Below are 27,623 nucleotides of genomic sequence, written 5' to 3'. Positions count from 1 at the left end.
TGCCATTTTTCGTTGTTCATGAGGATGTTCTGCCACTGCTCAGGCTACATGCGTGCATTCAAATCCGCCTGGTCTCCTTCAGCAAAGATGTTCACCAGTTAAGCCCCATTGAAGATGATCTGTCACATCAAATTCAAGCTGAATACAGCACTTTTTTTTCTGATGAGCTTGGAAAGCTTCCTGCAACTTATTCCATGAGTCTTGACCTGGAGGTGAGAGCAGTTGTTCATCCTGCTCATTGCATTCCTGTGGTGATGAAGGACAGAGACAAAGCTGAGCCAAATGGGTTGCAGGAATTGGGTGTCATCACTCCAGTTTCTGAGCCAATTGATCGGGTATCTTCTATGGTTGCTGCCAACGAAAAGGACAAACAAGAAATCAGAATATGCATCAATCCAAGAGACCTGAACGCTGCTCTGAAAACTTGCATCACCCTATGCGAAATGTGAACGAAGTGGTTGCACAAATGTTGAATGCAACTATGTTTTCGGTCTTAGATGTGAGGAACTCCTTTTGGCAGATTTTGCTTGACCACAAATCATCATTGCTAACTAACTTCTGCGCTTGTTTTGGTCACTTTCGAATTCACTGGATGCCATTCTGACTCAACTCTGCCGGTGAAGTCTTCCAGTGCTCCATGGAACAGATTTTTGCTGGCTATCCTTGTGCAATCAGTGTTGATGACATAATCATTGGAGAAAAAAATGTAGAAGAACACGACTTGAGAAAAGTTCTCAACACTCCTGGAGATTGAACTTGAGGTTTAATCCCCTCAAGTGCAGGTTCCGGCTGAACCAGGTCAGTTACGATGGTCACGCTTTAAAACCCTTCCAAAACAAAAGCAACCAGTGAAATTCTAGTACCAGGAGGTGTCTCAGCTCTGCAAAGATTTGTGGGGATGGTCAGCTATCTTAGAAAATTTATTCCAAACTCCAGTCAGCTGATGGCTCTATTGTGACAACTACTACACAAGGTCAATGAATGGACTTGGCATGAGCAACAGCAAAATGCTTTTGATACAATGTCCGTAAGCTACTGACACTTACCACTGATGCTTCACAGTATGGACTAGGTGCAGCTTGTTTGCAGGAAGGAAAACCCGTTGCCTATGCTTCACGAACATTACCTGTCATAAAAACCAGATATGCTCAGATCAGAAAAAAAAGCTGTTGGCAGTGGCGGTTCTCACATGTTAAAAATTCCATAATTATATTTACAGCAAGCCTGGTCACTATACTGAAGAAACCACACATGCAGCACAGACAAGACTACAAAGGATGATGTTACAACTTCAGAAATACAGCATCATCCTCTGGTATAAAAGCGGAAAGCAAATGTATTTGGCTGACACTGTCTCGAGCGCCCAGTTCCACAGTTCGGCAAGCTGATGAGGAAGACACTTTGATGTGATGACAGTCAACTAAATATCCTCTTCTCGCTTGGAGGAGTTAAAGAGACACACAGCATGTGACACAACCCTGTAGACAGATACTCAGCACTCTCATCAGACATGAGTGGCCCAGCAAACAGTGTAGTCTTCCATATGCTGTTTGGCCTTTATTTCCTTTCAGAGACCATTGAAGACGGGGGCATCATGAAAGGCCTGAAAGCCGTAATTTCTGGGTCACTGCAAAAGGAGTACATCAGCATTGTTCAGAGGGCATTCTGATGCAGAAGCTATGAAATGGAGAGCAAGAGGCATAGTTTACTGGTCTAAAATGACAGATAACATCAATATGGATATGCAGTCATGCTCTGTAACAGCACAAAACCACACCAGCAAAAGGAACCACTCCTCCTTCATCCAGTGCCAGACATACCTTGATCAACTGTGGTAACAGATATCTTTGAATGACACTGTCAGCAGTATTTGGTGCTAGAGGACTCCTATTCAGGCGGGTATGAGATTGACTTGCTTTGTGATGCTACCTCAGCAACGGTCATCACAAAACTCAAGAGATACTTTACAGTTCGTGGAGCACCACCCATCCACATATCAAACAGTGCCAGACAGTTTACAAGCCAGTGATTCAACGACTTTGCCGGACAGTGGGATTTTACTCACGACACCAGCAGCCCAAAGTATTGCCAATTTAATGGGTTAGCTGAAACAGCTATCCACAAGGATAGCTGTCTCAAGGAAGCTACTTGAACCTCATTTAATATGTATATGGCACAAGAGGTAAAATTCCAGCTTCTCAATAAGAGACTGTCACAAATGTTGTGCTATCACAAATCAAGCCTTTAATGGAAGAACAGGTTGTCAGGTTGCAGATCCCACAAGATTACAACCGGACAGGCATGGTAAAGGAGGGTTGCAAGGAGCCCAGATCTTGTTCTTGTTCATTCAAAAGGAAAGCTGCATAGGAGGAATAGCCAACACATTCTACCTGTAGCTGTGCCTGTGCCAGCCGAGACAAAGTGACACTGACTATCCGGATCCTGGAGCTGGGTCAAAAGGTGACAAAACTCCGAGGGGAGGACTGGAAAGGATAGCACTGAGCGGTTTCAGGTTGAGATGCCCCGAGCTGAGTCATCCTCAATCACAACTGAAAATCTGAATAGAACATGCTCAGGTCATATTAGTAAGCCAAAGCCCAAATGCAGAGACTGAATCATGTTTTACAATGTATGTATTTTTTTGGCGATAGTAATTGTATTCATTTTGTTTACATCTAGAAGAGTGTTTTCTTCTGTTTCTCACCTCATGTGGTTGTCATTTCAGTTTTCTGAATGTGTCTGCTAAATATTGGTCATTCTGCGACATTTTGTAAGCACTGAAGTTAAACAAGGTAATTTTGTCATGGTATGGAGCATGAGCTAAGGAAAGGAAATGTAGATCAGTCATTGTGTTCATATCCTGAATATCTAGGTTACTGGGGTTCCGAGGATTTTTTTTAATGCTGGCTCACTCCAGTGGCTCGGTTCTGTTACTTTGCATTCTCAATGTCTATAGTTAACAAACTAGGTTTGAAATTAAACCACTTCCTTTCATTTATCTAAACTCACAACAAAATGAGCAAGTCATTTAGGAAATTTAAGACTCCCACACAAAATCCAATTCACAGCCTTGAGCAAGAGTATGTTTTAGCAGGCCTGTGCACCAAAAACCAAAAGAGAATTTGTTAAACATCAAGAATGAACAGAGGGGGAGAGTCACATGATGGAGTAGTGGCTGGAAGGGGAATACCAGCCCTCTCTAGAAAAGAAGGAAAAGAGTATAAAGAAAAAGCAAAGCCACAGACACACAAACCACAAAAAAAATAAAGGTGGAGGAAATGGCACCAAAGAAAGAAAAGCCAAAAACAACGGGAAGAAAAGAAGGAAAGACTTCAGAAGTGAAAGGTGAAGGCCTTACCTGAACGAAGAATCAGGGACCTGCCGTGAAGAGAGGAGCCCACTCCCTGAGGTCAGTGGAAGCCCCGAAGGGTCGCGACCCACCGAGCGCAGGACTACAAGGATGGCTCACGGGGCCAAACAGAGATGCGCAACCGCGCATGCGTGATGCGGACGACAAAGACAACACCGATGGGAGGGGGGACCAGCTGTGGAGTGGAACTCCACAGCTTGAACAGTTGAGTGAGACCCAACATCAGGGCTCCCATCAGGAAGATACAGAAAATAACAGGAACGAGAAGGAGGAGAATGGAAAAAAGGAAATCAGAGACTCAGCAAATGACCAGCCCAGAGGAAGAGGACCAACATCAAGACACCATTAATTAAAAAAAAAACCCCAGCAATCTGAGATAAACAGCCCAACAAGAAAGTCAGAAGAGACACAGATACAAGGAAGAGAGGTAGAGGCACAGGTCCTGGAGTGGACTCAGGGGAAGAGGAGGGAGAACATCAAGCTCTGCACAGAGAAATGGAAGAATGAAGGGAAGGGACAGTACATGGATAAAAAAAAATCAAGACTGTATGGAAGCATTAAAACATTGGCTGACATGAGAATTTAGTGAAATAAAAAGAATAAAAGGTACAGAAGAAAAAGTGAGTAGATTAGAGATGGTCATGGCAGAAATAGGGAAAAGAGTAGACAAGGTGGAAGAACGAGAAACAGCCGTAGAAATGGATGTGGACGACTTAAGAAGGAAACTGGAAGAATCTGATAAAAAAAGTTAAAGAAACACAGGAGTTGTTAGCTCAGAAGATGGATATAATGGAAAACTATAATAGGAGAAACAATATAAAGATAGTGGGCCTTAAGGAAGATGAAGAAGGCAAAGATATGAAATAATTTATAAAAGAATGGATCCCCAGGGTCCTAGAAGTGCCAGAATTACAGGAAGGAATGGAAATAGAAAAGGCACACAGAACATTAGCCCTTAAACCACAGCCACAACAAAAACCAAGATCCATTCAAGTAAAATTTCTGAGATATACGACGAGAGAAAATATATTGGAGAAGGCAATGAAAAAACTGAGAGAAGACAAATAAAATCACTGGAATACAAAGATCAAAAGAATTGTTTTTACCCAGACATAAGTTTTGAGCACCTGAAGAAGAGGAAGGAGTTTAACGCAGCAAAATCGATCCTATGGAAGAAAGGCTATAAATTTATGTTGAGATATCCAGCGGTGCTTAAAATAGTTATCCTGGGGCAGTAAAGCAGACTGTTCTCGGATCCGGAGAAAGCACGAGAATTTGCAGGACGCCTGCAAAACGACAGAGAGACGTAACAAGAACAAGAATGAGACAAACTTCATATAAAGAAAAAAAATAATGTATAAGTAAGAACTAAGAAGGGGAAGAAAGGAAGTAAGGGGGGAATTAAGAGGGTGAGCTTTGTTATATGTGAAGATAGCAGTCTTTTGTGGAGGGGGCTGGGTGGGGGAGAATAATGATCACTGCGAAATCAGTTGACGCTTGCGAGCGGGTTCGCAATCCAAATGGAGAGGGGAGATGTGGTTACCCGGCAAGGGATAAGGGGCAACTCAGAGGGGGGGGACGGGACATTTGGCATTAAGGGAATTTTAGATGGGAATGGTGGAAATATTTTATATTTTAGAAGTGTTGTCTTACAGTGTGTTCAAAAAAAGAAAACAGAAATGGTAAGGAGGGAAGGTGGTGATGAGGAAGTGGAAATGAGAGGTAAACAAAGTATGAAATGGCCATGTTGAACTATATGACTATAAATATTAATGGAATACATAACCAAATCAAAAAGGAAGAGGCTGTTAAGTTTACTGAAGAAAGAAAATATTGATAAAGCATTTGTGCAAGAAACACATCTGACTGAAGTGCAACACAAGAAATTAAGGAGAGACTGGGTAGGGCACGTAACAGCAGCGTCATATAATTCAAAAGCCAGAGGAGTAGCTATATTATCAATAAAAATGTACCAATCAAAATAGAGGAGGAAATAATAGACCGAGCAGCGAAGTATGTAATGATAAAGTGTCAGATATTTTCAGAATTTTGGAATTTGCTCAATGTATATGCACCTAATGAAGAGGATCAAAAATTTATGCATGATATCTTTTTGAAGATTGTAGCTACGCAGGGGAATATACTGATAGGAGGGGACTTTAACCTTAATTTGGACTCAAAAATGGATAAAACTGAAAAAAAGACTAGCAGAAAGAACCAAGTAACCAAATTTATGGTTAAATCGATGCAAGAAATGCAACTTTTGGATATATGGAGGAGAAAACACCCAAAGGAGAAGGAATACTCATATTTGGGTAGACCTAAAACATACTCAAGGATAGACCTGTTGCTGTTATCAGCCCACATCCAAGGGAGAGTTAGAAAAACCTGAATATAAAGCTGGATTATTATCGGATCACTCACCCCTGTTATTAGCAATAGAGCTGAAGGACATCCCACCGAGAACGTATAGATGGAGATTAAACTCCATGCTACTTAAAAGACAGGATTTTAGAGAATTCATTGAGCGACAAATTAAAATGTACTTTGAAATAAATACGGAATCAGTGAAAGATAAATTTATTACTATGGGATACAATGAAAGCGTTCATCAGAGGGCAGATAATAAGTTATGTAACTAAGATGAAGGACTACAATCGGGAAATAGAACAGCTGGAAAGGGAAATAGAAAGTACAGAAAAAGAATTAGCAATAAGGGAAGATACAACAAAAAGAGAATTGGACAAAAAAATTAAAATATGAAACACTACAAACATACAAGGCGGAGAAGAGCATAACGAAGACAATACAGAAATATTATGAGCTCGGAGAAAAAAATGTACAAACTACTAGCTTGGCAGCTTAAGACAGAACAAACTAAAAGAACGGTATTGGCATCAAGGAAATACTATAACCATATAACCACTTACAGCACAGAACAGGCCAGTTCGGCCCTACTAGTCCATGCCGTAACAAATCCCCACCCTCCTAGTCCCACTGACCAGCACCCGGTCCATACCCCTCCAGTCCTCTCCTATCCATGTAACTATCTAGTCTTTCCTTAAATGTAACCAATGATCCCGCCTCGACCACGTCTGTCGGATGCTCATTCCACATCCCCACCACCCTTTGCGTAAAGAAATTTTCCCTCATGTTCCCCTTATAATTTTCCCCCTTCAATCTTAAACCATGCCCTCTAGTTTGAATCTCCCCCACTCTTAATTGAAAAAGCCTATCCACGTTTACTCTGTCCCTTTTAAAATCTTAAACACCTCTATCAAGTCCCCTCTCAATCTTCTACACTCCAGAGAAAAAAGCCCCAGTCTGCACAACCTTTCTCTGTAACTCAAACCTTGAAATCCTATCATCGTTCTCGTGAACCTTCTCTGCACTCTCTCTAGGACAAACAAATTACATAACCCAACAGAGATCAATGAAAACTTCAAGGAATTCTACAAGTAACTATATTGAACTGAGAACGAAGGGAAAGAAGACAAAATAGATGAGTTTCTAGCTAAAATTGAACTACCAAAATTGCAAGAAGAGGAGCAAAATAAATTAATGTCATTTGAAATGGAGGAAATACAGGATATATTAAAAAAACTTACAAACAATAAAACGCCAGGAGAGGATGGACTCCCAATAGAATTCTATAAAACATTTAAAGACTTATTAATTCCTCCTCTCCTGGAAGTAATGAGCCAGATGGAAGAAACACAAAACATGCCAGATTCATGCAAAACAGCAATAATTACAGAATTCTAAAGACGAGGAAAGATCCACTAACACCAGCATCGTATAGACTACTTAACACAGATTATAAAATAATAGCTAAACTATTAGCAAACAGATTGGCCGACTGTGTACCAAAAATAGTAAAACTAGATCGAACTGGATTTATTAAGAAAAGACGAACAATGGACAATATCTGTAAGTTCCTTAACTTAATCCATGTAGTACAAGGAAACAAGACGCCAACAGTGGCAGTTTCCTTAGACGCAGAGACAGCCTTTGATAGAGTAGAATGGAATTATTTATTCAAAGTACTACAGAGGTTCAACGTACCAGAGAAATATATTAATTGGATTAAAGCATTATATAAGGGACCATTGGCGAAGGTGACAGTAAATGGAATTATATCAAACCAATTTAAATTAAGCAGGTCAACTAGACAGGGATGTCCACTATCTCCCTCACTGTTCGTGTTAGCTATAGAACAAATTGCAGAACTGATAAGAACGGAAAATAAAATAAGAGGGATAAAAATAAAAGAGAAGGAATATAAAATCAGTGTATTTGCAGATGACGTCATAGTATACTTAACAGAATCAGAAATATCAATAAAAGAATTACATAAGAAATTTAAGGAATATGGAGAAGTATCGGGGTACAAGATCAACACAAATAAAAGTGAAGCACTGCCAATGAATAATGCGGATTTCACAAAGTTTAAGAATCACCTTTTAGATGGCAAACACAAGCAATCCGATACTGAGGTATACAACTAAATAATAATCTAGGCCATCTATACAAACTAAATTATCAGCCATTAATGAAGAAATTACAAGACAACTTAGAACATTGGAAAGACTTACCACTAACACTGATAGGAAGGGTAAATTGTATTAAAATGAATATCTTCCCAAGGATACATTACCTATTTCAATCATTACCAATTCACCTAACAGAAATTCTTCAAGGAGCTAAAGAAAATAATAAGGAAATTCTTATGGAAAGGGGGGGGGAAAACCAAGGATAGCACTAGATAAATTAACAAAATGGTACAAACTAGGGGGCTTACAGCTACCAAACTTTAAGAATTATTATAGAGCAGCACAATTAAGATACCTATCAGATTTTTATCAAATAAGGGAAAAACCAGATTGGACCAGATTAGAGCTAGATAAAATAGGGGAGAAGGTACCTGAACATATACTATAAATGGGATGAAAAGTTGGTGCAACATAGGAATTCACCAGTACTGCACCATCTGCTCAACATTTGGAAGAAGATTCACGTAGAAAGGAATAAAACAAGTTATCAGCTACCAAAACTAATATTGATGCAAAATCAACTAATCCCTTTGACAATAGATAGCCTTTCCTTGAGAGAATGGGAAAGAAAAGTGATCACAAGAATAGAAAATTGTTTTTCGGGAAATATTATCTTTTGAACAAATGAAGGACAAATATTGTATAACTCACGGTACAATGTTTGCATACCACCAACTGAAAACCTACTTGAAGGACAAATTGGGAAGCAGGCTGATGTTACCAGAAGGAAGCAATTTTGAATATGTGATTACAGACACAATGATAATTAAAAGATTTATAACAAACATGTACATCAAACTGCAAGAGAAAGAGAACGAGGAAACAAGCTGCAAACCCAAACAAAAATGGGAACAGGATCTAAACATAGATAAAGAATGAAACATGGGAAAAGCTATGCTCCAGAGCTATGAGAAATACAAATACAATAAACACGAGGTTACACATGATACAATATAATTGGTTACACAGGCTATACATCATGCCCCAAAAGTTAAATAAATGGGACCCAACATTATCAGACAGACATTTTTGCTGTAAGAAGAAAACGGAAACAACAGTACATGCAATTTGGGCATGTGAGAAAGTGGAAAAGTTTTGGGAAGATCTAAACCAGGTATTAAATAAAATCACAAAAAGCAACATTCCAAAAAATCCAGAGATCTTCCTTCTAAGTAATATAACAAGTAATGAATTTGGACTCGATTTGGATGGAGCACAAAAAAGATTTATAATGATAGCTTCAGCTGTAGCAAAAAAGTGTATTATGTCAACCTGGAAATTAGAAGATAGCCTGAGAATACATCAATGGTACATAGAAATAAATAAATGTATTCTATTGGAAAAAATAACATATAATTTAAGAAATAACATCACAATATTCGAACAAATATGTGGAAACCGTACATGGAACACAATAGAGAAGTTCTACCGCGGACCTCCACTGCCTAAAATGACAGAAGGAGAAGACAAAATGAACTGACTCAGCATGTAAAAGTAGAAGACACAAATTTCTTGTTTATTTTCATTGTGTGATGACATTGTTTAATGGGTTTAATGTATCAAATATGTTGAAAGTTGAGTGAGTGAGGAGGGGGGTGAAGAAGGGAGGAGGGGAAAAGGGGAGAAAATGACACTGTGTATATTCAAGAGGGAAATGTGTATGTGTATTTTGGTCAGTTTGGTTCATAGTGTGGAAAATTTAAAAAAAAAATGAACAGAGGAGAATGAGACAGCTGAGGAATTTTCCTGATGTCCAAACTCCTGAGCTGAGTTTGTTACAGAGTGCATTGCTATCTTCCTTGGAAAGCCAACAAGAAACATTCAATTGAAAATGACCATTGTATGTGGGTAGGCTTAAGAGACTGATGAAAGAGTTGGTATTTTCAGCATTTGAATGCACACACGGCTTTTAATACATAACTGCTTGAAAATTTTTCATTAAAAAAAAAATACTAAATTGCTGTGGAATAGATCAAAAATTTGTTGCTGCTTCAATTTTTCTATGCATAGTTATGGAGAAGTTTGGTGCATGGGGGATAGAAATGCTGTTTGTATATTTTCCTCATAAGGATGGTGCTTCTTGTGAGAACTGGTGTAAATAATGACTATACTTCAAGGGCATTGCCAACTTCATTAACATGCATAAAGTGAAAAATACCTGCATTTCCACACAGTGGAAAATGAGAAGGGGTGATTATGGGGGAAAAAGTAAAGTAACAAGCAAGATCTTTTTATGAAGATTTCAAACTTGAAGATTCACTTGCAACTTTTTCTATACTGAATGGATGACCGTTAATCTGGACTTTTGAGGAACAACACAGGTGAATGGTGAAATAGATTTACGAGGAAGGGAGGAGAAAGGGAATAGATTTCCTTGAAGTTTCTTTGGCCCATATAGACTGGATTTCACCAGTGAACTGATGTTTTTGCCAGAGTTTTTCAATATAGTGGTTTGGATTTGGCAGGTCGTATGAAGTATGTTGATGAGAAGATCAACAAGGACATTTGAAAGAAGGTTCCAGAAATGTATGAATTTTGTATATTTTTTTGTGTTGTAGTGAAACAAAGTAATTCATAGTTTAATTTCGGCTATTTCCTTTTGTAGCACGGAATGACTCCTTTGATGCATGCTGCATATAAAGGAAAAGCTGAGATGTGCAAACTGCTCCTTCAGCATGGGGCAGATGTAAATTGCAACGAACACGAGCATGGTTATACATCTCTTATGTTTGCTGGACTCTCAGGTAAGTTCTTCATTTCAAATTATTCTAAATTGAATGGGTTTTTGATTCTCAGTGATCTTGTATTAATCATCAAATCGTGTGGCAGTGGCTATGGGTGGTGCATTCATTAAACACTGTAGAAAATGGTCAGCTAGCATCCATTGATCAAATGCATCAATAAAAGTCACACAGCACAAAAACAGATCCTTGAACCCACCCATCTCTGCTATTTTTACAATAATCTTTTATTCTCTCCACATTACAATCAGAATCACTAGATTTTACCACTCACCTGTGCTCGAGCTAAATTGACCATGTATCAACAATGACCTGCAATTTCTGGTGATTACCACCTTCGTTTTCTCATTTCACTTCCCTCACCCTTCAACTTCCCCCAATATCTCTGGGCCCCATTCATTCCTTTTTTCCTCCTCACCCGATCGACCGATCCATCAACCACATCTTTCTTCACCCAGCTCCTTTCATCTGTCCTCCCTCCTATATCAGAGTGTAGTTTCCTCAGCCCTTTACCTTCATTGCCTGCCAGCTTACTGTTTTTCCATTTCTTAATATCTATCACCTCCCAACTTGTCCTCCTTCACCCTTTTATTTGGTTAACTGCCCATTTCCTGCTTTTCTTGACATTGGGTTTCGGCTTAAAAAGTGGACTATCTTATGCCTTCCATGTATGCCCCCTGACCCACTGATTTCCTCCAGCATTTTGTACATTTCTCTAGTTTTCCATCATCTTCAGCCTCTTATTGATGTGGTCAAAGGTTTTTTCAGTTTTTAATTTAGACATGCAGCACAGCACCGGACCTTTTTAGCCTATGAGCTTGTGCTGACCAATTACACTTAATTGGCCTACAATCCCAGTAGGTTTTGAATAGTGGGAGGAGAGCGGAGTGCCTGGAGGAAACCCACACAGACATGGAGAGAATGTACAAACTTATTACAGACAGCCCAGATTCAAACCCCAGTTGCTGACATTGTCACAGTGTTCAAGTCAAGTCACTTTTATTTGTCATTCATACCACGCATTGCAGGATAAATTTCTCCAGGACCATGGAGCAGATTTACATAAATAGAAGTTAAAATATCAAGACGTATGTGGATAGTGTCCTGTGGTCTTTTAATGTATACGTTCTGCGAATTCAAGAGCCTGATGCCTTGTGGGAAAAAAAATTATTATCCAATCTGAATGTCAGGGTCCGAGTGCTACAGTACCGCCAACCCACAATGCTAACCTTGCCACCTCACTTTTTCCCCCTAATAGAAACAAGGTACTCTGTTCCAACACTCGGTTGTAGTGGTTCAACATTCAGAAGAACTACATTAAGAAATCGATGTTTCAGACATCAATCTAGCTACAAGATGGATCAACAACATAATTGCATTTTAATCTTGAATGGTATTTTCTGGAGCAGATGAAAATTCTAATGGAAATGTTATCACACGATTACTACCCTATTCGTCTGAGAGCTAACCAAAGAGTACCAACTGAAAATCTTTCATTTTTCTGACTGTTGATACCTAGTGTCGCCGAGAATGTTCTCCCAGAATCACAGTGCGGCTTTCGCGCAAACAGAGGAACCACTGACATGGTCTTTGCCCTCAGACAGCTCCAAGAAAAGTGCAGAGAACAAAACAAAGGACTCTACATCACTTTTGTTGAACTCACCAAAGCCTTCGACACCGTGAGCAGGAATGGGCTTTGGCAAATACTAGATGCCCCCCAAAGTTCCTCAACATGGTTATCCATCTGCACGAAGACCAACAAGGTCGGGTCAGATACAGCAATGAGCTCTCTGAACCCTTCTCCATTAACAGTGGCGTGAAGCAAGGCTGCGTTCTCGCACCAACCCTCTTTTCAATCTTCTTCAGCATGATGCTGAACCAAGCCATGAAAGACCTCAACAATGAAGACGCTGTTTACATCCGTACCGCAAGGATGGCAGTCTCTTCAATCTGAGGCGCCTGCAAGCTCACACCAAGACACAAGAGCAACTTGTCCGTGAACTACTCTTTGCAGACAATGCCGCTTTAGTTGCCCATTCAGAGCCAGTTCTTCAGCGCTTGACGTCCTGTTTTGCAGAAACTGCCAAAATGTTTGGCCTGGAAGTCAGCCTGAAGAAAACTGAGGTCCTCCATCAGCCAGCTCCCCACCATGACTACCAGCCCCCCCACATCTCCATCGGGCACACAAAACTCAAAAGGGTCAACCAGTTTACCTATCTCGGCTGCACCATTTCATCAGATGCAAGGATCGACAACGAGATAGACAACAGGCTCGCCAAGGCAAATAGCGCCTTTGGAAGACTACACAAAAGAGTCTGGAAAAACAACCAACTGAAAAACCTCACAAAGATAAGCGTATACAGAGCCATTGTCATACCCTCACTCCTGTTCGGATCCGAATCATGGGTCCTCTACCGGCATCACCTACGGCTCAGAACGCTTCCACCAGCGTTGTCTCCGCTCCATCCTCAACATTCATTGGAGCGACTTCATCCCTAACATCGAAGTACTCGAGATGGCAGAGGCCGACAGCATCAAATCCACGCTGTTGAAGATCCAACTGCGCTGGGTAGGTCACATCTCCAGAATGGAGGACCATCGCCTTCCCAAGATCGTGTTATATGGCGAGCTCTCCACTGGCCATCGTGTCAGAGGTGCACCAAAGAAGAGGTACAAGGACTGCCTAAAGAAATCTCTTGGTGCCTGCCACATTGACCACCACCAGTGGGCTGATATCGCCTCAAACCGTGCATCATGGCGCCTCACAGTTCAGCGGTCAGCAACCTTTGAAGAAGACCGCAGAGCCCACCTCACTGACAAAAGACAAAGGAGGAAAAACCCAACACCCAACCCCAACCAGCATCCTGCTGTCTGTCTTGATTCAGTCTCGTATCTCAATAACATGGGTGAAGATACGTAAAGGTCAAGAAGCAGAAGCAATGCTGCAGATCTTTGTCAAACAAAGCTTATCACATTCAGTTAATTCCTTCTCCATTTACTTCCTTGTTCTTGTGACAACATGTCATTAGATTTCCACCAATATCATTTTCCTAATTTTTGTTTTTGGCATATTTTATTGGAGTGAATTTTGTACTTTGTTGCAGGTAATAAAGATATAACAAGAATGATACTGGAAGCTGGAGCAGAAACAGATGCTGTAAATTCAGTTGGACGAACTGCAGCACAAATGGCTGCCTTTGTTGGTAAGTTCTGTGAAAGCACAAGTATGGGCCTGTTATCCAGAATTCAAGCAGCTGGCAATCCAAAGCAACTGGCAAAAACAAATTGAGGAAATAAATGAATAAATGTTAAAATAAGTAAAAATTTCAATAAAAGTTTTAAATTGTTAAAGCAAAATTTCCCTGAAGCAACTCACAAACCCTTGGTGAAGATGGGAGCAAACATTTAACCAGCAGCGTGCCCCGGTTGTGCTCTGCCCACATCAACTGTTTGAATAAGGTTGTGTTGGAATAGGGAGGCACTCTCCCAAAGTGTCTCCCCATCTCTGCCTAGTCGGAGTCATTATCTTTATTACTGTTTTATTAAGGAGATGAGCAAAGCTTTATCTGTAAACTTGGGGGAGTGGGGTTAATTATGATGGTGGCACGGTTATTAGCATAACGGTAAACACAATGCTGTTACAGTGCCAGCGACTGGGGTTCAAATTTAAATTTTATAAGTTAAAGGAATTGCCTGATGAAAGTGAACTTTACATAATTAAGGACAACAATGCTGAATTTTTTTTCAAAATGTTTTACCTTGTGCCCTGCGCTGTTTTAGGTATCATAATAGCGAGCCTCTGGCAATGGGAAAATTTGCAGACCTGGCATCTGCAATCCCTGTAGTTGCTGGATACCGGTGGGGGGTTACTGTATATGCAAATTATTTTATTATTACCCTCAGGCTTATTTTCTTGGAACTATTGCTATTGATAAAATTTATTTAAATCTTCCTCAACATCATTGCCTAAATATAGCATGGAAAAGAATGACTTGAGTGTAAAATTTTTAATGTTATGGATTAAATAAATTGTGCTGAGAGCTCTTTGAAATAATCGATTGAATTTTTTCCTCTCTTTAGGCCAGCATGATTGTGTAACTATCATCAACAATTTCTTTTCCCGTGAAAGGTTGGATTGCTACACAAAACCACAAGGACTTGACCAAGAACCCAAGCTTCCAGTCAAACTGGCAGGACCCTTGCACAAAATTATCACAATGACAAACTTGCACCCTGTTGCGGTGAGATGGTTTTGGACTTGACGTAAGAATATCATAAATAGAAACGGCGTGGTTGGTGTAGCCTTTATAGCTCCGGCGATTGGGACCAGACTAGGGTTCAAATCCCGTGCTGTCTGGAAGGAGTTTGTACATTCTCCCCATGTCTGTGTGGGATTTCTCAGGAGGCTCCAGCTTCCTCCCTCCATTCAAAAACGTGGTGTAAATTGGGCAGCACGGACTTGTGGGGTGAAATGGCCTGTTACTGTGCTCTGTCTCAATTTTCTTTAAAGAAAATTTTAAAACTTCATGTTAATTTTATTTGTTTATTACCCCTGTTCTCCCATTATTGATTGGTATATTTTAGAGCTGAAGAGTGAACAAGTTAGATCATTCAAGGTCTAGATCAGGGGTGTCAAACTCAAATTCACAGAGGGCCAAAATTAAAAACTTGGACTAAGTTGTGGGCCAAACTAAATATTTATTGAAAATTTTCAACAACATCTGCACGTTTTCTCTTCTTTCAGCATATGTAATGTTAAACTTTTTCTTAATAAAATAAATGTTTAATAATAGTTTTGGTTAAACTCTTTCCAGTCGAAGCATTAACAAATGAGAAATATTCAATAAGTAATATTTCTCTATAGCCTTCAAGCTCCTTTTAAATGTATTTTTTTTCACAAGCCAACAAGTCAAAAATTAACAACTTGCTTCAATGACAAACAGGTTTGTCTTTTAAAATGATGAACATATAGTCTGCCTCCCACCTGTCTTGAAAGGTCCTGTTTTCTGTCTTTGGTTTGGCCATTTTTCGTAAGGGGTTTATTACATGTGAGTTCGGCGACAGGTCGCAGATGCTAATGAAAGTAAAGAGAGGAGGTGGGGGCGATTAGCGGGCTGACGGGCCGGCGGCAACGTGTTTGCAAAGCATTCTGGGATTTGTAGTATTAGTTGTGCATGCGCTATACTGGCGCGGAGGCCAGCGGGCCAACTCTAATACATATTTGATATGATCTTGCGTGCCAAATATAATTATATCACGGGCCAAATTTGGCCTGCGGGCCTGAGTTTGACATGTGTGGTCTAGATTAACTGAAGGGCCATGGGGAATATTTCATTTAGAAAGAATATAATTTGCAACTATATTTTTTTAATCAATTGGTGAAGTATAGTTCAGGAATTTGCATTCACCAAGGTGTATTTCCACTCAAATTGTCAAGAACAAAATGAGGATGTCTCGTATATCTACAATGGAAAATAATAGGTCAATGTGTAGCCTTGCCCCTTCATTTGGCATTTTACCAACAGAAATCAAGTTTCATAGTTTTGATTCTCGGGAGGTTCTGCGCTGCCTATAGGCTTTGGGTTCAATCTGCAAAAGATATTTGAATCCCTTGAAAATTACACAGCAGGTAATGACTTTAGAAATGCATTAAAAACTGAACTCAAGTCAAGAAAGTTGCTGTGGATCTGAATGTAGAAAGAAAACTAAATTTAAAAATAAATGTCAAATTCAACTTGGTCTTCGGCTTTTGGAACAATTGACTCTTTGAAATGCAACTTGCTTCTAATCCCCTTTCAAATGTGATCTGACATGCAGTTTTCTGAAGATTGAAATATTCTATAATGCTATATAGAATATAATGTCTATTATATAGTCTATAATGCTGAAAAAACCACAGATTTTTCATTGCAAGATGTGCGCATAAAATATAATCATAATAATTACAGCATAGAAACAGGCCCTTCTCGTCCATGCTGAACACTTTCTCCCGCCTAATCCCACTGACCTAGACTCTCCCGTCCATATACATATGCAAATTCTTAAATGCTAATATCAAGCCTGCTTCCACCACTTCATCTGGAGGCTTGTTCCACATACCCACCACTCTGAGTAACGAAGTCCCCCATCATGTTTCCTCTAAACATTTGCCTCCTAACTTTCACTTCATTTGTATCTCCCCCTTAAAGGAAAAAAGGCCTCTCCACGTCAACTCTATCTATGCCCTTAATAATTTTACATACCTCAGTCAAATCCCCTTTCAACCTTCTACACTGCAAAGAATAAAGACCTAACTTATTTAACCTTTCCCTATTACTTTGACCCTGTAACCCTGGCAACGTTCTAGTAAATTTTTCTCTGCATTCTCTCCAGTTTGTTGATCTCTTTCCTACACTTTGGTGATCAAAACTGTGCACAATACTCCAAATTTGACCTCACCAATGCCTTGTACAATTTTAACATAACATCCCAGCTCCTATACTCAGTGCTCTGATTTACAAAGGCCAACGTGCCATTAGCTTTCTTCACCACCCTATCCACATGTGATTTCACCTTCTGGTAACTATGTACCATTATTCCCTGAATCCTCTGTTCTACTGCATTCTTCAGTGCCTTTCTATTCACTATGTATGTCATATTTTGATTTGCCTTACCAAAATGTGACACTTCACACTTTTCTGCACTAAACTCCATCTGCCATCTTTAGTAATGGACCCAATACTGAACCCTGAGGCACACCACTAGTCACCAGCTTCCAATCTGACAAACAGTTATCTACCTCTACTCTCTGACATCTCCATTCAACCATTGTTGAATCCATTTCACTACTTCAATGTTAATACCTAATAATTGAACCTTCCTAACTAACCTTCCCTGAGGAACCTTATTAAAGGTCTTACTAAAGTCCATAAATGTATATAATATCCACAGCCTACCCTCATTAACCTTCCTATAACCTCCTCAAAAAATTCAATAAGGTGTGTCAAACATGATCTTCCCCTCACAAATCAAGTTGACTATTCCTAATCAAACCCTGCTTTTCCAAATATTTATATATACCATCTCTAACAATATTTTCCATTAACTTACCCACCACTAATGTTAAATTTGCAGGCTTGTAATTACTAGAATTACTCCTATCACTTTTTTTAAACAATGAGACTACATGAGCTACCTTCCAATCCTCTGGCACCATGCCTAATGAGAATTTAAATATCTCTGTCAAAGCTCCTACTATTTCTACACTAACATCCCTCAAGGTCCAAGGGAATATCTTGTCAGGATCTGGAGATTTTATTTTCCTTAAAACCACTAGTACTTCCTCTTCTTTAATCATTATCGTTTCCATAACTTCCCAACTTATTTCCCTTACTTTACACAGATCAATATCCTTCTCCTTGGTAATGCTGAAGAAAAAAAAAACTTTAAAAAGCCTTCCCCATCTCCTTTGGCACCTCGCTTAACTGTCTACACTCATCCTTTAGGGGACCAATTTTATCCCTCACTATCCGTTTTCCCCAAATATATCTATAAACCCAGTGGATTGATTTTCACCTGACTTGACAAAGGAACCTCCTATCTCCTCTTGGCCTTTCTAATTTCCTTCTGAAAATTATTTTTACATTCTTTATATTCCTCTAACACTTCATTTACTTCATGCTGTCGAGACTTTTTGTGCATCTCTCTCTTTTTCTGAACCATATTTCCAATAACCCTTGAAAACCAAGGCTCCTTAAAACTGTTAACCTTTCATCCTAACCGGAATATACCATCCCGGTACCCTTTAAATTTCACCTTTGAATGCTCTCCATTTTCCTTCTACATCTTTCCCATAAAATAATTTATCCCAGTTCACACCTTCCAAATCCGTTCTCATCTCCTCAAAATTAGCCTTTCTATAATCAAAAATCTCAACCCGAGGTCCAGACCTATTTTTCTCCATAATTATTTTGAAACCAATTTTATTGTGATCACTGGACACAACATCCTCTCCAACAGACACCTCCATCACCTGACCTAGCTCATTTCCTAATAGCATATCCAACACTGCCCCTTCTCCAGTTGGTACTTCTATATATTGATGTAGAAAACTTTACTGCACACATTTAATAAGCTCCAAATCATCCAGCACATTTATAGTATTGGCGTCCCAGTCAATGTGTGATAAGTTAAAATCTCCCATAATCACAACCTGATGCTTACTACAAATATCTTCTATTTCGTTACAAATTTGTTCCTCCAGTTCCCTCAATGTGAGATGGGCTGAAATACACCCCCATAAGTGTTAACATTTTTTTCACACTCCTCAGTTCCACCCATAGTTCTTCTCCAGACGAGCCCACTAATTTATCCTTCCAAAACACAGCTGTAATACTCTCTCTACAAGCAATGCAACATCTCCCCCTATTCTATCACATCTGAAGCAACAAAATCCTGGTATGTTTAGTTGCCAATCACACCCCTCCTGCAGCCATGTTTCACTAATGGCTACTATATCATAATTCTAAATATCTATCCCTAATCTTAGTTCATCTACTTTTCTCACAATGTTCCTAACATTGAAATAAATACATTTAAGAAAATCTTCTCTTGCTCTCCATAGATTACTAATGGTGCATGCAACTTCTCCCATTGGAGCCACACGAGCAAACCTATCTGCAAGAATATTTGTCCCTTTCCAGTTTGGATGTAAACTGTCCCATCAGAACAGTTCACACCTTCCCTGGAATATTGCACAATTATCTTAAGCCCCCACTCTTGCACCATGTTTTCAGCCACGTGTTTAGCTTCACTATCTTTCTAGTTCTTACTTCACCTGCACGTGGCACTGGTAGCAATCCTGAGATTGCTGTCCTGGAGATCCTGTCCTAGCTCCCTAAACTCACCCTGCATGATCTCCACACCCTTCCTCCCCACATCACTGGTCCCCACATGGAGCAAGACATCTGGCTGTTCTCCCTCCCCCCTCAGTACACCATGGACTCAATCTGTCATATCCCGTACCCTTCCACCAGGGAGGCAACATACCATACAAGATATCCAATCTCCTACACAGAACCTTCCATCTGTATCTCTAATTATTAAAATCTCCTATCACAATTCTATGTCTCTTCATCCCTTTCCTTCTTAGTCATAGGACCAGACTCTGTGCCAGACACCAGACAACTGGTCTCCCTCAACAGTAGTCAAAACAGAATACTTGTTCTTCAGGGGGACTCCTTCCGGAGAACCTTGCTCTGCCTGTCTATTACCTTTCCTCCTAACTGTAATCCAACTACCCTTCTTCTGACTCTTAAGTTTAACACTATCCCTATAACTACTATCTATTCTCCCCCCACCCCCCCAGCCTCCAGAATGCTCTTAAGCCTATCCAGCTCCAGCTTTAATTCTGCAACCTGTTCATTTAGGAGCTGAAACTGGATGAACCTCTCAGATATGAAGTCCCTGGGGTCACTGCCAGTTTCTAATCTCCCACATCACATTAGAGGAAAATTTCCTTGCCTTACCTTCCATCTCCTCTTTTTCCCTTTATCTACTCTCTTGCAAACTAACAACTATTCCACTAGCCCCTCTTTAACTGTTTTTCTAACTACTTCAGTAGCTCCCTAAATCCTATTTTTTTTTAAACTCTACTTCTTCCACTAGCTCTAACTCTTGTACTCTAACTCAACTTCTCACAACTCCACTCTGTAACTAAACTTTTCTTTCTAACTCAACCAATGTCATATCCTAAATTTTTTTAAATCCCTCTCTCTTTCTCCTTTTCTAATTTAGGTCTTACTCACCTATCACCTTTTACCTTCCAACTCTTACCAACCTTTTTTCACTCCTTAAAACTTTACACTAACAAAAAAAAACAACAGAAGAAGTTAGGGAGATTATCTTGTCTGTCAATTTATTTATTTATTTTCTATTTATAACACACTGCTTCCACCCTACTTGTATTGGTAGTGCATCTCCTGGGGGAGGCGAAAAACCTTTGGCCAATTAAGGAAAAACTGAAAATTCCTCCCCGACTCCCTAATGGGATTCAAAAATCTCAGGAAATCATTATAACTTGTTTTACAAGTTGCTGTGATATTACACTGTCTTTGTATTAATTTATTAATTATTTATCTTAATTAAAATTATCTTAATTATTTAAAATTAATTGATACTCCCTTTATAATAATTGATACTCTCTTCATTGCTCCAACTGGCCCTTGTTGATCTCCGGTGCTACTTGCTGAGACTCCTGCATCGACTCTTCGCCAACTCAGTTCTTCTCCTCACTTTTGGATTTTACTCTGATTTATTCTGTAGCAGTATTTTAAATTGTTTTCTCTAAATTGTATATTTGACATTTTGATTTAACTCTCATTGTTTATGGGTTTGATGTAAAATTTACTTCAATTACCTGAAATTGCAAAATTACTTACCATATGTTCATAAATTTTTTTTAATCATCTGATGTTTCTCTACAGATTGTGCGGATGGTAAAGGAGAATCCATTACTTGCAGATGTTGAGGCACTGGGCAAGTGTTATAAGGTGCTGGATCTTATAACTGAACAGTGCATGAAGCAGAGGGAAATAAACGAAGTACTGGCCATGAAGATGCATTATCTCAGCTACATTTTCCAGAAGAGTATCACTTCCTTAAAAGAACAAGATACTAAACTTGATGTGTTTATTAAATGGTAAACCATTTTTGTGAGAATTTTCTGATATTAAATATTGAACAATCTGCTTGTAATTCATACAGGTACACAATTCTTTATTCAGAACCCTTGAGGGACAGTGTGTTCTGAATTTCAGAAAGCCAGATTTAAGCCCACCTGAATTGAGCTGCGGTATCCACTCTCAACCCCTTCCAGTTGCACTGGAGTCTTCCGCCCCTCCCCCCCCCCACCCACCCGTCGCCCGCCTGACTTGCACTGCCAGTCTCCCGCCTCCCCAACTCATGCTGCCAGTCTCTCTCCCCACTTGCCAGATTTTGGAGCTTTCAGGATTTTAGATGTCCGGATAAAGGATTGTGTACCTGTAATGAGATTTTGGTACATTAAAATTCTTTTAAATGAAGTCTATTGCTTTTCATAGAATATAGAACACAACCGCACAGTACAGGCTCTTTGACCCTCTGTTGTTTCAACCTACAGATATATTCCTACCAAAAAAAATGAAACTCTCCCTACCTCAGAACCCTCTATTTTTCTCTCAATTATGTACCTGTCTCAGAGTCTCTTAAATAACCCTAATGTTTCATCCTCCACTTGGTGAGGTATTCCAATCTCCCACAACTCTTGTAAGCATTTTAAGTCTCCTCTCATCTTTCTTCACTACAGAGTGAATCCTAACTCTGCTCACTTTGCCTCATTAAACATTTTGGAAAACAGCCAACATCCTAGTAAATCTCTGCACCGCTCCAAAGCTTCCACATCCTTCCAAAAATGAGGTGACCACAACTCAACATAATATTCCAAGTGTGCAGTCACCAGAAATTTGTAGAGTTGCAACCTGACGTGTCGACTCCTGACTCAATCCCCCTCAAAGTTATGAAGCCCGTAATCCCATAGGTCTTCTTAACTATCCTTTCAACCTGTGTGGCAACCTTGAGGGATGTATGGATTTAGACCCCAAAGTCCCTCTATTCTTTCACACTGTTGATCATCTGATCATTGACCCTGTACTTAGCCTTCTGGTTTGACCTTCCAAGATCCATCACCTCACACTTCTCCGGATTGAACACCATTAGCCACTTTTCTGCCTGACACTGCATCTTGCCTATCTTTTTGTAACCTATGGCAACCCTCCCTCAGCACTATCCACAACTCCCACAATCTTTGTATCTTCTGCAAATTTACTGACCCATCCCTGTACTTCTTCATTGAGGTCATTTATAAAAATCACAAAGAGCAGAGGTCCCATAACAAATCCCTGCAGTTCGAACGTCACTGCCTGCCAGGCAGAATACTTTCCGTCCACGACTACTGTTGTGCATGCACCCAATTTTTAATTCAATAGCCATGAATTCATGGATCCCAAGCCTCATGACTTTCTAATCAAGTGTCTCATGGTGAACCTTGTCAAATCCCTTACTAAAATCCCAAAACACATCTGCATCCCTGCCTTCCTTAATTTCTTTTGTAACCTCCTCGAAGGACTCAATAGGCTCATGAGACAAGACCTTCCCTTCACAAACCAATGCTGACTATCCCTGAGAAGACTGTACTGATCTCAATGCTCATAAATCCTGTCCTTAAGAATCCTCTCCAGTAGTTGCAAAAAATTGAAGTAAGGTTCACTGGTCTAAAATTCCGAGGATATTCCCTGTGACCTTTTTTAAATAAGGGGCCACATTTGATTTTCTCTAATCCTCTGGTGCCTCCCCTGTGGGCAAGGAGAATGCAAAAATTATAACCATTTTTTTCTTTTGCTTTGTCCCACTAAGCTGCACCCAGTCCATAGCCATCCATTCCTCTCCCATCCATGTATCTGTCCAATTTCTTCTTTAATGTAATAAAACCAAAAGATAATCCAGCACTTCCACTTTCCTAATCTCAACATGGTCCAGCACATAAGCATATTCTATTTTACCCTCACCTTGATCAAGGTCCTTTTCTCTGATGAATACTGAAACAAAGTAGGACCTCCCCAATCACCTTCAGCCACATGTTGCTTCCTTTATCCTTAACTGGTCTTCCCTTCAGTCACATTATCCTTCTGTTCTTCATGTACAAGTAGAATGCCTTGGGGTTCTTTTTTTGTGTCCCCTTCAATGAGACATTTTTGCATTGCAAAGTTTCAACTGAAGACACTATTTGATGCAATAACTATTATAAATTGTGCTACAAGTGATATCAAGAAGTGTCAAATTCCAAAGCATTGTATAAATAGCATGCAGAAATTAATATTTATATTTTGCTGAGCTATATGGTGTAATCAAAAATATAATTTGATGGATTGTCACCTTGGACATTGTGCTGTAGAGCTGATTAAAATGTTTTTTGGTGTGCCCATTATGAATTTATATAATTGCTAAAAGCAAACCAGAATACAAAAGATGGAAGGAGGAGTTGCCAGAAAGATACTAAAATAAATTACTTATCTGTGCCAGATTCCCATAATAGATCATTGAATATTACAGCTCACAAACAGGTCCTTTGGCTCAAAATGTTTGCGCCAAACGTGATGCTAAATTTATTCTGCTTACACATGATCCTTATCCCTCAGTTCCTTGCATGTTCATGTTTCTGCCTTTTTTTTTAAAAAAAATTCAATTTGACTGATTCTGTCAAACATGTACCTTTCATAAAACTATGTTGATTAAATTTGATTATATTCCTCTTTCTGAAATGATTGGTTAGATTGCCTAACTGATGTACTAATTGACTGATACATAAAATCAATTTGACATATCTGCCACCTTCTTCGGGTGGCACAGTTGGCGTAGCAGTTAGCGCAATGCCTTTACAGCACCAGTGATTGGGGCTTGGGTTTGAATCCCACCCTGTCTGTAAGGACTTTGTATGTTCTCCCCGTGACTGCGTGGATTTTCCCTGGGGGCTCCGGTTTCCTCCCACCATTTGAAATGTACTGGGGTGAAGGTTAATCGGGTGGCACAGATTCATGTGCCAAAATGGCCCGTTACCATGATGTATGTCTAAATTTAAATTTAAATAAATGTAACTTTTTAATTCTTTCTCTCTTTCTGCATGAGTGAATTGCAGTGGGTATTTTCAAATTATCTAGTACCCTCCCTAAATTTTGAGAGTTTAGAAAATTTTCATCTAATAGTTTGACTTTCTCTTCAGCAGCTTCCTTTAAAAACCCTTGAGTGCAGACTGTTGGATCCTGATAATTTGACCAATTTTAACAATGTGAATTTTTTAAATACTTTATTTCTTGTGATTGGATTTTTCACATGTTCCTCACAGTTGCTTGAAATTATCCCAGATGTTATCTTGGGATATTCGCAGCATCCTCTACTGTGTAGATTGATGCATAAAATTGATTTGACTTATCTGCCATTTCTTTACTCGCTTTGTTTTCCAGAGATCCTATCATTGGTTACCTTTCTACACATGCATCCATATATCTGTTATTATATACTTTGATGTTACGTGCAAGATTTCCTCTCAAAAATCACTGTTCTTATGAACAACTTGGTCTTTTGCTACTGGAACAAATTCTTCACTGTCCCCTGAATTACCACCAGGCCTTGTCACTTTGTGTGTTCCAGTTTTCAATTTAACATCACCTTTATTAGCCATTGGTTGTACTTATTTTGTATGGAATCTCTGTGAGTGGACTAACTGAGGGAACATCTGCTGCTGTTCTGCCACTGATTTGTATCAGTTGTTTTTTCCGAGTCCAGATTCAACTTCTTCATACCATTATAATTGCCCTTATTTAAGTTGAAGACTATATAAGTTTTTTTTTGTCCTTTTTTTCACCTTCAAACTGCACCTGGACATCTACCACTGCCAAAAAGGTCTCTTCAATCCTTTCTTGTTATTCATGACCAAATTTCTCAAAACCTATTCTTGGGTAGATTTTCTCATGTACTATTTCATGAATGGAGAAATACAACAAGGATATGCAGAAATGACTTTTAATTGTACCTCACTCTACCACCTCCTTTGGCAGTTTGCTCTAGAAACAGTCTGTGTGGGAAAAACAGATCTTTTAAAATTATTTTTTCTCCTTGTCTTGAATCCTTACTCTAGTTTCATACTCCCTTATCCTTTAGGGATGGAAAAAAATGGGGTGAGGGGAAACTGACTATCAGATCTCTAATTGTATAAATTTCAAGAGGACACCCCTTGTCTTCCTCCTTACCAGGGGAAAACAATCCCAGCTTATTCAGTCTCTCTTTACAACTCAAGCAATTCAGCCAAGGTAACATCCTTGTGGACCTTGCAGATCTGTGTACAATATTTCAAGCATACAGGAACCAATCCCTGATGCATGCCACAAATTCTGCTATGAAGCCCATGCCAGTTCAATTCATCTCATCAAAACATGACAATTACTGTTCCCTTCAAACATGTGCAAGAGATTTATTTATGCTTGATCATATTGAGAGGTATTCCACCATTTTCCCATTTCATATTGATATATTAAAATCTAATTCTAGGAACCCTTTCTATTTAGTTTAAAGTCCAGTCTATAATTCTATTGATGTGATTTTCCAGGACACTGATTCCATCATGATTCCCAAAGCCCATTCCAAGAGGAGTTTTTTTTTCCTCCATTCTGAGTGCCAATGTTCCATGAATCAGAGCCTCTTTCTATCTTGCCACCTTTTGAACCAACCAATTACAGTACAACTCCGATTATCTGGAATCGGATTCTCCAAAATCTTCATTTATCGGAAGTTTAAAAAAAAATTGATCAATGAAGATATCCAAAACAAATCAAAAATTCTAATTTATCCAAATTTTTCCGGAGCTGTTGGGCTGCCGGCGACAGTGGGAACCTTGGGCTCCTGGCAGGAGCAGCGCCTCAGTGGGGAGGTGTCAGTGATCAGCGGCTTCCAGCATTTCTTTGGTGAGAATTAATGCTTAAAATTGTAATGCTTAAAAAGCCTTCCATTGTTGTTTGTTGTTGTTTAAACAGTGTTTGAAGTGATTTACTGTTGTTACTGAGCTGTTTTTTAAAAAATATTACATAGCCCCAGTCCTGACCATTTAGCATAATCTTAGTTGTACTGTACTTATAATCCTTTTTATCCTTTATCAGTTTGCAGTCGTAGGTATTTTGTTTGGAAATTACCCTTAAAAAACCCTGCTTCATTGTCCCTTGGCAGAGCCTCCTTCCTAGTCCTCCCAATGTCATTGGTGTCTATGTGGGTAATGACAACCCTCCTCCTCCTCCCACAAACATTTTCTCCAACCCAGATGTCCTTTAACCACACCCTTCCGAACCCCTGTCTTTGCTGTACATCCACCTTGTGGAACTCTATTCATGACCCTGAGACCTGTTGCACGAATTTCTGTGGGAACTATTCTCCTGATCCTTCTGTGTACCTTTTCTAGTCCTGCCATCATGTCCCAGACCACTTATGAATTCAGAAATGGTTAACCTAAAGGTCATGACTGCTTCCTGGAATACCATGTTGAGGTAATTATGCCCATTAACTCCAGAGACACTGAGCAAATGTTTCTTGAGCAGCAACATTTGGCTGCTAATTTTGAAGCATTATGACTGTGTTATAATTTATTGCCAACTTATTTGAAATGGTGGAAAAGTTTCATCAGGCTATGTGCACATGATAGTAAGTTTTCATTTTTTTCTATTTTGAACAGTTTATTAAAAGGACGAGATACTGATGGTTTCCCAAGTTACCAAGAGAAATTTATAAGGGAATGTATCCGGAAATTTCCATGGTGTGAAGCCACACTGTTACAGCAACTTGTTCGAACCATTGCCCCGGTTGAAATTGTAAGTTATTTGGAACTGTCTAATATAAAAATTGAATTATTCAGCAGAACCCTTAAACTGATCAGTTGCATGTGTTGTGATGTGATGGATATTTTTAATATGCATGACAAAACGAAATATTCATCTATGATGTGGACTGAGATAATCAAACTGAAGAATTCCATTAACAATTTCCAAAAAAGCTCAATAAATAGAAAGTGTTTTTTTTAAGTCCCTCACTCTTAAGCAGCTCTTGAAAAAAAAACTATCACTGGGATCTAATCTGAGTTTTTTTTTATTGTATTCATTTATTTTCTCCTTCATTTGACCAATCAGCAAAAACGTGTTGCACAAATGTTTGGAAATGTTGTGGGATTTAAACAATAGATTCCATATAACCATGTAACCATTTACAGCATGGAAACAGGCCATGTCGGCCCTTCAAGTCCGTACTGGTTCACTTGAACAACTCCACTAGCTCCTTCGCAAACTCCTGAGGAAGTAGATGCCATTGGTGTGTTGGTTCCAGGAAAGATCTTCCGAGAACCTTTTTTTC

The 27,623-nt window shown here is 39.3% G+C and overlaps 1 protein-coding gene across 4 annotated transcripts in view; it reads left to right on the top strand.

The window, feature by feature from the left end:
* ankmy2a (ankyrin repeat and MYND domain containing 2a) overlaps positions 1-27,623 on the top strand; it is a 61,424-nt gene that overhangs the window by 23,539 nt on the left and 10,262 nt on the right. For all 4 annotated transcript variants that reach the window (XM_069913771.1, XM_069913773.1, XM_069913772.1 and 1 more), the window contains exons 3-7: positions 10,529-10,667; positions 13,769-13,867; positions 14,745-14,905; positions 21,128-21,342; positions 26,953-27,088. In XM_069913771.1, the coding sequence (XP_069769872.1) occupies positions 10,529-10,667; positions 13,769-13,867; positions 14,745-14,905; positions 21,128-21,342; positions 26,953-27,088 (750 nt within the window). The remainder of the gene's footprint in view (positions 1-10,528; positions 10,668-13,768; positions 13,868-14,744; positions 14,906-21,127; positions 21,343-26,952; positions 27,089-27,623) is intronic.

This window comes from Narcine bancroftii, chromosome 1, assembly GCF_036971445.1.
Source record: "Narcine bancroftii isolate sNarBan1 chromosome 1, sNarBan1.hap1, whole genome shotgun sequence".
In the NCBI taxonomy this organism is placed as follows: Eukaryota; Metazoa; Chordata; class Chondrichthyes; order Torpediniformes; family Narcinidae; genus Narcine; species Narcine bancroftii.
This window is presented reverse-complemented; position numbering and strand designations above follow the sequence as displayed.